At 45.8% G+C, this 13178-nt stretch overlaps 1 protein-coding gene across 1 annotated transcript in view; it reads left to right on the top strand.

Moving 5' to 3' along the window:
- Positions 1-2534: 2534 nt before the first annotated feature.
- The window catches only part of LOC135824288 (uncharacterized), a 16290-nt gene continuing 5646 nt past the window's right edge, over positions 2535-13178 (top strand). The window contains exons 1-2 of the mRNA XM_065337021.1: positions 2535-2628; positions 3964-4118. Of these exons, the coding sequence (XP_065193093.1) occupies positions 2535-2628; positions 3964-4118 (249 nt within the window). The remainder of the gene's footprint in view (positions 2629-3963; positions 4119-13178) is intronic.

The following is a 13178-nucleotide window of genomic DNA, read 5'->3' as shown; positions in this document are numbered from 1 at the left end:
CGCCATGACGAATACGATCTCCAGACTCACGTCACCAGGGAAGCTCAGGGGACTTTAAATGCCTTCATATGTGCTGCCAAAGGTAAGATAATAGAGAGGTTAAGGTGCACGTTATTTCTGACGTGACGCAAAAGTTCAGCTCGCTTTATTTGGCTCGCACGTCGAAAAATCAACGCGAGTGACCTGCTGCTCACTTCGAAATTTGTGAAATTGCGAGTCACGTCGGAAATAACGTACATCTTAACCTCTCTAGTCGCCAGGTAGCCCAAAATCGTGTCAATCACCTCCATGAATCGAAGATTCTTTTACGTACATTTGACCTACTCTATTCACAATGCAAGAAATGGAGAAAAAAACACATTGAGTGCTAACACGCGGAGATGGAAGATGACACTGGTACCGCCCATACGTGTACTGACGTCAACCATTGTATATACTAGAATGATTGTATAATGGGAATTGTGATACCGAAAGCGCAACAGATTCTAGCACTCTGAAATATGGAGTGTAGACATGACATAGCAATGAACAGGGCAATTTCTGCTGTCATTGCCACGCTACAACGAAGTCCTGAAAGTTTTCCAAAATCGATTTTCCTGTCACACTCTTTCTATTGCTAATGAGTGGTATGCATGGGCTTTGTGCACCCGTTTCAAGATGGAAGTAGGACCCACACTATTTTCCCGACAGCGCTTCAAGAAGATAATATTATATGACATGTTTCTAGCCAAGTTGCATTTGCACAGAGCATCATTCAGGATCTCGACCTGACTTCTAGAGTACCTCCGTTTAAAATATGCAAACAAAAAGAGAGCAAATTCTTCTGTCATCGCCACACTACAACGAAGTCATGAAAGTTTTTGTAACGGAAAGCGAGTATTTAGGGTGTTAGCATGAGAATCTGAGAATCTCCATGACGTTGTGTTGCTTGGCGGGTGCATAGGTCTAAAGACTTCATAAAATCGCGTCTGTGCGTGTTTGTTTGTGTATGTGTGCATGTGTGTGTGTACACATGCACGCGTGTGTGTGTATGTGACTTTCCTCTCCTGTGTTTTTTTTGTTTTTGATCGTCTACCTTCAGTTTACACGTACCAGAACGGGACTCTGGCCTTGGGATAGATTGGTGTCAGTTTCCCGCAGCTTGTCACTTTGCTGGAACACATTGATTTCTGCTTTTCCAACGAAACACAGCCCCCTAGTCGTGGCATGGAACATGCTTTGCTAAGCTTTTGCTCTCAAGTCACGTTCGCAAACGTGTTCTGATGTTCTTCGCCAATTTTTTGTTGTGCTCGTGTTCCTGTTTTTGTGGATTCTCGTTTGGCCCGCCCTTTGTTCGATTTGTATACCCCTGATTTTTCCCTTCCCACATCTCTCCTGACGAGGTCCTTCAAGATCCTTAGTATGTTTTTAGCGTATTCGATACCACTTTTTTGGAGGTTTTTGTACGGATATGTGGCCAAAACCATTCATTCATGGGCCTTTGTGTAAATATCTCTTCAAACTTTATTTGCTGTGTAACACACTGCCCTGTCGGTTTCTTCGAGTGGGCTGGTGGTGGTGTTGGTGGTGCTGGTGGCGGTGGCGGAGGCGGTGTTGGTGGTGTTGGTGGTGTTGGTGGTGTTGGTGGTGTTGGTGGTGGTGGTGGTGGTGGTTAATATTTATTATTATTATTTGTTTTACATCGGAAGCTCAACAGTGCAGCAGCACAAATATGAAGAGGCCGATGGGACCAACAAATAAAAAATAAATAAAAAAATGAAATAAACAACGTATATACATCAGTTTGAATCTCGGAGGTTGAGCCATAAATAAATGTAGAAAAGAAAAGCTAGGTGTCAGGACGTCGAATGTCTCAGTACTCTGTCAGTTTTGTGCCTAGTTATTGCACTTTCTGACTGTATTATATTCTCCAGCTACAGTGATGGATACGAGTTACTCTTAACTCGTAAACATTTGTCCTTTTCTTTTCTGTATCGACATTAGTGTAAACGTTTAGAAAGAAAGGGGGATAAGTAGTGAACATAAACATAAAAGAAGAAAAACGTATGCTGAATGAACCTGGGAAATATGTAGCTGGTGAGAGACTAAACGTTGCCAACGTTGTCAACCAAAATTGCACGATATCGTTCAAACCAAACTGGATCATCCAATCAGCGCTTAAAACCGAACTGAGAGGTAAACAAAGAGGATTTCAAGTCATTAGGTAGAGCATTAAAAACAGAGCAGCACGAAGCACAAAGAATTTTTGACAGAGTGTTGTTCTGCATTTTAAATAAGGGATACCATGTGTATCGCGACTACGCGTGCTCCGGGTAGATTGCGGGGCTGGGAATAACGATGCAAATACAGGCAAAGGGCAAACAATTTGATTAATGAAAATGAACTTCCCAGTTGACACCAGAAAATAGTAGTCCAGGGGCTTAACATCAAGGTTTTTTAGAAGACCAGAAATACTGTCCCGGCTCGAAGCCCCACAAGCCGCTCGGATAGCTCTATTGTACACGCTTACTAGACGATTGTGATCCTTCGCAGTAATGAGTGTGACGAAGGAGCAGATGCTGTACAGAATATCAGGAAGAATGACAGAGGATGTACTGACGGCTTGCAAGTTTGCTCAGTTGCCGGAAGGTGCGACGTAAGACACCCACCTTCTGGGATACTTTTCTAACAATTACATCGATATGCTTGGTCCTTGACATACAGTTGTTAACTTTGATACCAAGGAGACGAGTTTCGGTCACAAAATTAAGTGGTTGCCGGAAGGTGCGACGTAAGACACCCACCTTCTGGGATACTTTTCTAACAATTACATCGATATCCTTGGTCCATGACATACAGTTGTCAACTTAGATACCTAGGAGACGAGTTTCGGTCACAAAATTAAGTGGCTCACCTTGAAGGCTAATGACACTTGGGCGCGTCGTGGGGTTTCGGCCGGGGGAAATGATCATAACACCTGACTTTTTAACATTAACCATCATGTGGAGCTTTTGTAGCTCGTCACATAGTACATTCAGGCAGGGAATGACGGAGGCAATACCCAGTTCGAGTGAGGGGGTACTTCAGTAGAGGGTCATATCATCTGCGAACATGGGAAGGGAACATGTGAAGGAATCCGCTACGGTAGGGAGGTGGCTTATATTATAGACATTACAGAGTACAGGACCCAGCACAGTACCTTGCGGGACCCAACGCGAAACTGGGAGGACTCTGGATGCGGCATGTGGCAGGGTGACTTTCTGCCGACGATCACACAGGTATGAGGCGAACCATGCTAGTGCTGTCCCACCGATACCCTTGGCTTGCAGTGAAATGAGGAGGCACTGGTGGTTCACCCGATCGAATGCCTCACTTAGGTCTAAAAACACAATCATGGTAGTGTGTCCAGTATCCCGGCTCTCAGTCCACTGGCTTACAGCCTTGGTGACGAGTTGGGCAGTAGAGTGATGGCGGTGGAAGCCATACTGGTCTTGATGGTATGGGCACTTGTCGTCAACTGGCTGCTGGAGCTGTCTAAGAACGACTTTCTCCAGGGCAATTGCAATGACACTACTAAGGGATATGGGTCGGTACTGGGACGGGTCTGATCTGTCATTGCGCTGGGACTGGGCAAATGTTCGCTTCTTTAAACGCGGACGGGAGTATACCAGAAGAAAAGGAGGCATTAAACAGGATTGCTAGTGATGGGGCAAGAATGTAAGCGGCAGACTTCACAAGACAGGGCAGTATATTGTCTGGACCCTGGGTGGTGGTGGTGGTGGTGGTGCTGGTGGTGGTGGTGGTGGTGAAGGTGATGGTGCTAGTGGTGCTGGTAGTGCTGGTGGTGGTGGTGGTGGTGCTGGTATTGGTGGTTGTGGGTGCTGGAGGTGGTGGTGCTGGTGGTGCTGGTGTTGGTGCTGGTGGTGCTTGTGCTGGCGCTGGTGGTGGTGGTGGATGTGGTTGTGGTGGTGCTGCTGCTTGTAGCTGGTGCTGGTGGTGGTGCTGTTGCTGGTGGTGGTGCTGGTGCTGGTGGTGCTGATGGTGCTGGTGTTGGTGCTGGTGGTGCTTGTGCTGGCGCTGGTGGTGGTGGTGGATGTGGTTGTGGTGGTGCTGCTGCTGCTTGTAGCCCTTTCCCAAAGGTGCTGGCCCTTTTTTCGCCCTTTTTGGAAAAGCCCCTTTCTTTCGCCCTTTATTGCGTTTTTTGGTGAATATCGCCCTTTTGGAGCTTTTTAGCTGGTGGTGGTGGTGGTGGTGGTGTTTGTGCTGGTGCTGGTGGTGGTGCTGGTGGTGGTGCTGGTGTTAGGACTGCCAGCTGCTGGTGGTGGTGATGTTAGTGCAATCACTCCTGTTCATGTCAGCGGTGTTCTCCTTGATACGGGCACCCGGGTGCAGCGGATTCACTAGTGAAAGAGAATGTCCTTTAACAGTCTGATGTTCATCCGGACTCCCCCAGTGTTGAAGATACATTTGGTGTAAGTCGTCTGTATTCTGCAGAGAGCCGCCCCATGGAACTTTCGGGGACAGTGACCTTTTTCTTGCTGCTAGACAATTCCAGCACCCCTTTACAATTTTCAGCCATCATGCCCCTGATTTGCATGAAGACCTTTTACCAATTTTTAGTACAGAAAAGCCTCTTGTACGGTACGTGGTCGAAGCAAATGTGCTAACATAATTATAACATAAAATCTCAATACAAAAAAATTATCAAACGCCAAGAATTTAAGGGAAAGGCCCAATCCTGTGTTGCCATAACGGGGAACTGAATAGGCATGGGCGGGTGATGCTCATGATATGAGGATATAATGCCACTTATAATGCTCACACTACTCCATAATGCCAGTTTGAAAGTTGGAAAAGTCGATAAGAAGGCCGTCTTGGATCAAGGCCAAAGCGTAGAAGAAAAAAGCTTAAACAGCAGTGAGCATGTTGTCTGAAATAATCCACTGAGAAGGTTGATTTGCAACGTCAAGTCTCCGGACGAAGCCGGACGGGTTTTGGAACTGGACCTGGCCAGCTTCATGCATGACACCGTTGTCGACCTGCAATTATGCTTGTTATGCCAATTTTGCATGCGAAATGGTGTTATTATTATTATTATTATTTTATTTTATTTATTTTTTTACCCTAGTAAAATAAATAAAATAATAATAATAATAATAATATAATGCCAGCATTATGCCACCTGGAAAAAGGGACTGTAATGCCAGCCATCACAGCGGGTTGGTCAAAGACCATGATTGAGATACGAGAGGTACCTGGTTCAATTCCTACCTGGGAGCGGTTTTTCCAGCCGTGCTGCTACCCACAGTCAACTGGGAACTTGTGGCCAGGCACAAGGGGTACATGGATGCAGCTAATGGGGTCGTTTTCGGCACTTGTGCCAGTGGTTGTGAGACTTATCCGCTCACCCCCACCGTTAGGCGCTGCATCTGCCGCTAGGATTTACCGGGTGTTAGCGGCCGTCGTGAGTTCCCTTCGGGAACGGACACGATAATTTACTTTACTTAATGAAATCTTTACCAGCCGCTGCTGTAGCTCTCACACCACTGCCACTACGAGATCCCAGGTGTCTTTTTCTTTGGCATTACCCCCAGCGCAGAGTACGGCTGGCTTTTCTCGGATTGGCTATCTCGCTGCTGACCGGTGGAATATGCTGCCTTCCACTGTTCGTACTTGTACCGATTACCGCTCATTTATTCGCTCATGCATAACCTTCCTAGGGGCTCCCGTAAGAAGACCATAGGTCTGTGGGAAACACCCTAGTAAAATAAAAGTTAATAATAATAATAATAATAATAAATAATGCCAGCCATAATGCTAGCATTACCCGCCCATGCCTAGAACTGAAATCCAACAGAATATACCAAGATGGCACGTACAGACAGTTGGCGTCGACGTGGCAACAATCACCAACAAACGTAAGCACTAAGAATGTTGAAACAAGGTTATAGGAGACAAACAACAAGGAAGCAAGCAACGCATACAAAGAAAAACTCAGACAGTTAGCACAGTTATAGTCTAGGCCGCTAACCTTGACAGGCCGTGTTGCAAGAAGCCATGGTCTCGCCTACGACTATACAACGACCCCCTACACCCGCGGAAGCATGTTATGGCAAACGCAGCAGGGTAATTGACAGGAGGCTTCGAAGCTCGCCCATTACTACCGAGCAAACCAGCTCGCTATGTTTTTCCACCAGTTGGGATGTCCGTGCCTTCAAAAACAATGTTATATCTTTGCCGCCCATTCCGGAGGTACTGAAGACGAGAGGAGTGAAGGCTCCAAGGTCTACCCTGTTCACTCGATCGCAGTAAGTTTTTTTGGCCTTTTCATGTGCCTGGAGCTGACTTGGGACTTCCAAACGGGACAGCATGGAGGCTCTTGGGTGAGTGACAGAGGCCACCGTGGTCGATCTGCGGATCAAGGTGCTCGTGACTAGACGTCGGCGGATAATGCTCGAAAATCACACAGATTATGCTTTTCAGTATGCTGGCAATATGCTCTGAAAATCACTAAATTATGCTCACATTATGCTTCATGACACTGTGCTCTTTCATGTTTATAATGCCACTAAAATGTATAAAATGTGTACTCGGTATCAAATGTGGACTTCCGGAGAAAACTGCATGGAAGAAGATCTAGTATAGCTATGAATAGTATGAAGGCCGCATACATCACGCAACTACGTTACTTGTTCGACATGTATGACTGTGTATTTTAATTTAAGAAGATCTAGTCTCAGCTATGGAGAAGGAACCAGGATACGGCAATAGGCACTGCAACATCATTACAAGCATAATCATGTACAGAAATAATAGAATGCTGAGTGTTCATTGTAAGCGTATGACACAAGTACTGCTGATGTACATGGAGTTGCTTACCTCTCTTTCTTTCTTATCTTTTCTTTTCCTTCTTCTCACCCTTTGTTTGCCACGACGACCCCGTGTGCTGTCTGTGACTTTGAGCCTCATTTCACTTTACTACTTTTTTCTCTTTAAAGGGGAAGTTAAGGCAAAAATTAAAATTTCACCAGTTGTAGTCTTCGGGGTGCTGAGTCGAATGGTCTTGGTCCGAGGAAGCTGAGACGCTCCCTTCCTACTTGAATCCCAATCGAACTCGCGCCCTTCCACCGAAACTGGGTGACTGCGCCCTACGAGATGGGGATTTGTATGCAAAATGTCACTAAAAGCGCCATTTCGTTCTTATAAAAGCACGGATGACCGCGATTGGCCCATATGTTGTAGTCTTTTGGACGCTGAGTCGACTGGTTTTGGTCCGAAAAGGCTGTGATGCAGCCTTCCTCCTTTATTCCCAATCGAACATGGTTGAACAAGTGGTCACGTGCTCCTGGGTGCCCAAATCACCTGGTCACCACGCCAGCAGGTGACAACTTTCACACCAAGGTTCAACTCGAGTTCAACTCGAGTGACAGGACTGCACCCAAAAAAGGTCAAACAGGCTAGTAAGTTGTACCCTGCAGGCACAGTGACCAGGTGACTGGCGTACGCAGGAGCACGTGACCGCTTGTTCAACCATGTTCGATTGGGAATAAAGGCGGAACACTGCATCGCAGCCTTTTCGGACCAAAACCAGTCGACTCAGCGTCCAAAAGACTACAACATATGGGCCAATCGCGGTCATCCGTGCTTTTATAAGAACGAAATGGCGCTTTTAGTGACAGTTTGCATACAAATCCCCATCTAGTAGGGCGCAGTCACCCAGTTTCGGTGGAAGTGCGCGAGTTCGATTGGGATTCAATTAGGAAGGGAGCGTCTCAGCTTCCTCGGACCATGACCATTCGACTCAGCACCCCGAAGACTACAACTGGTGAAATTTTAATTTTTGCCTTAACTTACCCTTTAACGTTACGTAATACTTTAAACCAGGCGTGGGCCATCCACTGTACATACATGGTAACATGTAGGTGCTACCATTTTTCCTAGTTTCAATGAAATAGAATCAGAGTCACTGCAGTGACTTATGCATGACACTGCATTGAAAACATGACTTCAGATATGCATTTGGGAGAATAATGTGCAAGAAATTTGAAAACAATAACAGAAATACCAGTCGAACAGTTACTGAGAGTAGATCAGGCCCTTTCAAGGAGCCGTGCCAGATATATACCGTGGTATGGTACGACTCCCTGCCGAGTCCCGGGTGTAGATCTATTGACATTGATTCCCTTGCCTTTGTAACAAACAACGGACTCTGGACGGTGAACTTTTGACCTTTGAGTTTGAGGCCCTAGTGGTTTTATGCAGCAGTTATGCTGAAGGATCAACTAAATTATGCTCGGCAATGCTATTTTTCAGAAAGCCGTGATTATGCTCAAAATTATGCCGGCATTATCCGCCGATGAGTACTTATGACTCAACCGTAGCGGAATCGTTGGCTCTACCGGTCAATGACTTTCATCTTACCTCACAAACTTGCTCTGAGACAGCTTCCTGTTTGTGACTGAATTTTATTGTTTACCATTATTTGTTCGCCAGAGCAACAACAAAAGGAACACAATTAAGTCCACATTAGGGTCGGCAGGGTTGGGCCTTTTTCTTAATTGCAAAAATAATCATATCGTAGACGGGTGTAGACGGGGACGCAAGCGTACAAAACGACTGCATTTTGAGTGTGAACAGTAGACAGCGTCGCGCGCCGACTACTCCCGGTTCATTATTTGGCTGAAGGAGTTCCATTAATTCCGTGAGACTAAACAGTTCTAATTTCATACTTTAAATGACGGGGTACTACATGCAGGCACTACACCAGTATATAATACACTTTTTTTCTGAAACCGTTCCCAGAGCGGTTTTTCTATGGATACTGTCTAAAAGGTTTGCTCCCCACACCGGAGCTCGCGCTATTCCGCCGACTTTACTTGACGTCGCAACCACTACTTTGATACTGTCTACAGTAGGGTTTAGGGTCCGGCGGATTCTGCCGGCAGAAGAATTGGCAGAATTCGGTACTTTTTCTTGTAAGTTTCATGCATGTTTGGTATGTGGATAAAGAAATGGAGCAGAATTCGAGGAATTGGCCGCCATAAGGTTTGTATGGTTCTGCCAATTTCACTGCTTTTCGAGCAGAATCTGCCACCTTTTCTAGCAAAATCCGCCGGTCCCTAATACTAGTAGTAATAGGGTTTCACCACTGTGTTATTCTGCTGGTTTATCGCATGCATACACAGTGCAGGTGTCACCAGATCAAGGCCACAATGGTCTCCAAATGTTCCCAATCGTGACCCTATTTTGTCTTATACAGCTGTACCATGCTTCTGCCGGAAGCGTTTTCGAAGTTGCCCGAAAGAAGGTGCCCATTTGGCTCCCAAGTGAGGCCAGATTCGGACCAAATTGCAGGGTATGAATTATTCCTTTTGTTGAAGGGATTTGGCACCCTACAATCACTTGGCATTCTCCGCTGAAGTCGAACTACACACGTCACACTATGAAGCCAAACAGATACCAGTTAGAACCCTACATGGTACCCAAATCAGTCCCCATTGGGACCCACGTCTATTGCAGACAATGCTTTTGCAAAGACAGTAGAAAGTCCCCAATTGGCTCCCATGGAAAACCCTATTTCGGCCGATTGAAGATCGATTAGCGATGAGACCTTAGGTGGGGGCAATTTGGAGGCCACATTGCATTCTCCGTTGAAGTAACAGTAGATGATTGATTGCATGAGCATAGTCAGCTGTAAATTTCCTGAGGGCAGCTTTGAATTTGTAGAGCGAGGCTTCCGATGTTAGACTGGGGGGGGGGGGGGGGGGGTAAACAGTTTCATAGAATAGCAGTTCGGAACATGAAGAGAGACTTAGACAATTATTTAAATTTGGGAAGAATGATTTTATTTGGTCGTCGTTTACTATTCGTAATCTTGAAGTTTACTATTCGTAATCTTGAAATGGAAATCAGCAAGGTAATCACGATGATGGAAAACATATCTGTGAAAAGTAGTGAGACTGATGATTTGACGACGATAGGCTAGTGACTCTAGGGAGCATTTAGAATTTAAGACAGATTGGAAGAAGTGTAATCAAATGCAATTTTTTCTTTTTCAGTAGAGCTCTAGCAAACCTTGCCTGTAATAGATGACTTGCACAAAGATTGTCTGGGTTCGAGACGGGGCAAGTGGACCTTCTGACTCTGACTTCCCCACCTTTTGAGTTCGTGACTTTCGAAGTTTCGCTTTTTGCCTGACGAACACCGAGCTAGTTTTTTTTTGGCTAGAGAGTACAGTTGTTTTGATTCGGCTTGTATCGTCATGCCGAAGCGCTGCTGCGCTCCTGAATGCACTAGCAGACGAGAGATGGAACCGTAGTGAGGCTCCCAGTCCATACGTTCCTTTCCGAGCCTGCCGGCCGGGAGGCAGAAAAATGAGGGAGTATTATTTTAGTATCATTGGTGTAGGCTGCAACAAGCACGTCGTGGTCCTGAAGTGTGACTACTTTCCCGCAGTGGAAGCGAAGTCAAGCACAACGTTTGTGGACGTCTGAGAAAGAACTCGATTTCCTTTGATTCGGCTGCACTAGCTCCAGAGCGACCCTCTCCTGAGGACAGACTGCGGAGAGGCCAGGAACCTGCCGAGCCACGAGTGGAAGCCCAAACCACGAAAATGAAGGGTGGAAGGACTGAGTGTGAGAGCCAGATGGCCTTTAGTAGTACTTCAAGTAGTATCTGAGTTGAAGGAGAGAACAAGTGTGCTGGAGAAACGCTGCGAAGTCCTCAGGCCTGATGTGTACTAGCTACTGTTGAAGTCTCACTTGTTCCGAAATGAACATTTCATCAGCCCTGACTCTGAGCAGCTGTATCTAGACTTGGACTTAGGCCAGAGACATAGCATTGTAAACCTTACTGAAGCCATATGTATCCAATGCCTGGCTCTAGTGAGCAAGCAGTTTGGCGCAGGCTCGCAAACTATGATTGAATCAGGGGGTGGTGGAAAGGCACATTATACCTCTCCATGATTAGCAGGTAATGACGACGATGCGGCTCCGGCTGGGTCTCATGGGAAAGTAACATACCTGTTTAGTTGCAAGGAGGCAACAGAACTGCGCTGTGAGGTACCTTCTGCGTTGGACCTACAGTTGAGCCACTACTCTTCTTACAAATTCCATACAACGGTGAAAGGATTTGTTGGAGCATCATCAAACAGTGCATTCATCTTCATCATACACTGGTTCCGTTGCCTACAGTAGTTCACATTTTGACGGGGCGCGCTGGGACGATACGGAAGGAGCGGCGGGAACCATTGGAGTGCTCATGATGCTGGTTAGCGGAGACGGATGTGAGTGTCAGGAACGGGAACGCAACCGCACTACTGTACAGATCAGGAAGCGATGGAGGAGTTGAATCTGTTCAACCTTCCATGCCGTGTACAGGGGCACAAGCATAAAATGGCTACATTTCGAATGTGAACTGGCGATGGCATTGTGTGGCGATGAACACAACTGCAACTGTTCAAATTTCAGCATTTCGAACATTATGCTTCCCATGATAACTCACCGATTGGCTCACATGACGGAGTTGGACATTACCAGGCTAGGATTATAATTTGCTGTATTTATGGATAGTCCTTGAGTTTTCAGATGAAGTGCTTTATCTTTTACCTGTCGTTCCTTTAGAATGGCACAATGTCCATGGCTGCTTTCTTGTCTTCATAACAGACTGGTATAATCAGCATGATTCTGCTTTATTTGAGAAGAAATAAAACTTTCCTTTCAGAAAGGAAACCCAGAAACGTCAACCCCATGGACTGTGCTTTATGACTTTCGTCCATCGACGTTAACCGTCGCAATAACTGCTGCATGTATGTTGTGCTGTGCGAACCGTACAAGGATTTTACAGCTCACCCACGCCTTCCCAACAGGCTCCTATATCCCGTACCGTTAGCGTTACATTGAATATGAACTAGGCTAGCACAGTTATCCTTCGTTCTTTTGATGGCGGCGGGTAGCATGGAACTTGACGTGTTCTTGGGATCCTCGTGCAACACTTGCTGTTCCCGGAAGCCATATTATTGGGTGCATCGAGGTTGCTTCTATGCTCACTGTTGTTTGGTAAGACACTTTTTTTATAACTATTAATTTTCACGGAAGAATAAGGCAAGAGTATTTTTGGGTTGGTTTGAACGCCTGGCTTCTCTTCACATACATGTAATAATTATACAGTCATGTACTCCCACTAACCCTACAAGTGCACATAACTCATGAGCTGCTGAAGCCAGTGACCAGGTGACGGTACTGATCATGTACATGTACATGCCGTGTACTGTTCATTCATGCTGACAACAAAAGTACACTGCAGTCGTACAGACGGGGTAGCCTAGGGTGCCCGCAGGGTAGCCCAGGTGCACAGGGTGCACTTGCCCCGTCCTCACTCGCGGCTCGGATCTTTGTGCAAGTCATCTATTGATCAAGAGTGGTCATGGGTTTCTTATTAGATCCAAACGACCACACCGTACACAGTTACGGAGGTCACACTTGTGCCAACATTATGCCAGCTGGGGCCCCAAATGGTCTTCATATGAGACCCAATCTGGACCCATTGGCTTCACTATTTTGGGGAAAAGACACAATCGTGTAGTTATGTATATTTAAACTCCGGATTATTATTATGGAATCCAATACACCACACCACCCACATTGCGCTCTTGGCCGATCCAAACTCTGCACTCACATCTCCATCACCGGAATTGTCCTCGCTGTGGTGATGATGATGTAAGAACAGAGTTTGGATCGGCCAAGAGCGTAATGCGGTGGTGTGGTGTATTGGATTCCTATTTAATGGCCGCGTCGCTACTTCTTCTTCTCGGACTATTATTACTATTATTATTATTATTATTATTATTATTATTATTATTCAGTGTATCAGTCGGGGAAGTGAACTGCCTGAAAAGAGAAAAAAAACGCCAGACCCACCAGGACTCGAACCTGGGACCCTGCTTGTCATGAGCAATGCTCTGGCGTTTTTTCTCTTTTCAGGCAGTTCACTTCCCCGACTGATACTTTGAATTTGAAGTTCTCCCAATCCTTTCCAGTAATACAAGCTGGATCGACATTTGTGTACACTGTTTTCATGTATTGTAAAACTGTGGAGACAATGTGCAATAAAACGATGAAAATTTTGAAGAACTTGTGTAGAGAAAGAAAGGGATTCAAACAAGTTTTCGTACAACACTCAACAGGAATCTTCGTTGTACT

This window comes from Sycon ciliatum, chromosome 9, assembly GCF_964019385.1.
Source record: "Sycon ciliatum chromosome 9, ocSycCili1.1, whole genome shotgun sequence".
NCBI lineage: Eukaryota > Metazoa > Porifera > Calcarea > Leucosolenida > Sycettidae > Sycon > Sycon ciliatum.
This window is presented reverse-complemented; position numbering and strand designations above follow the sequence as displayed.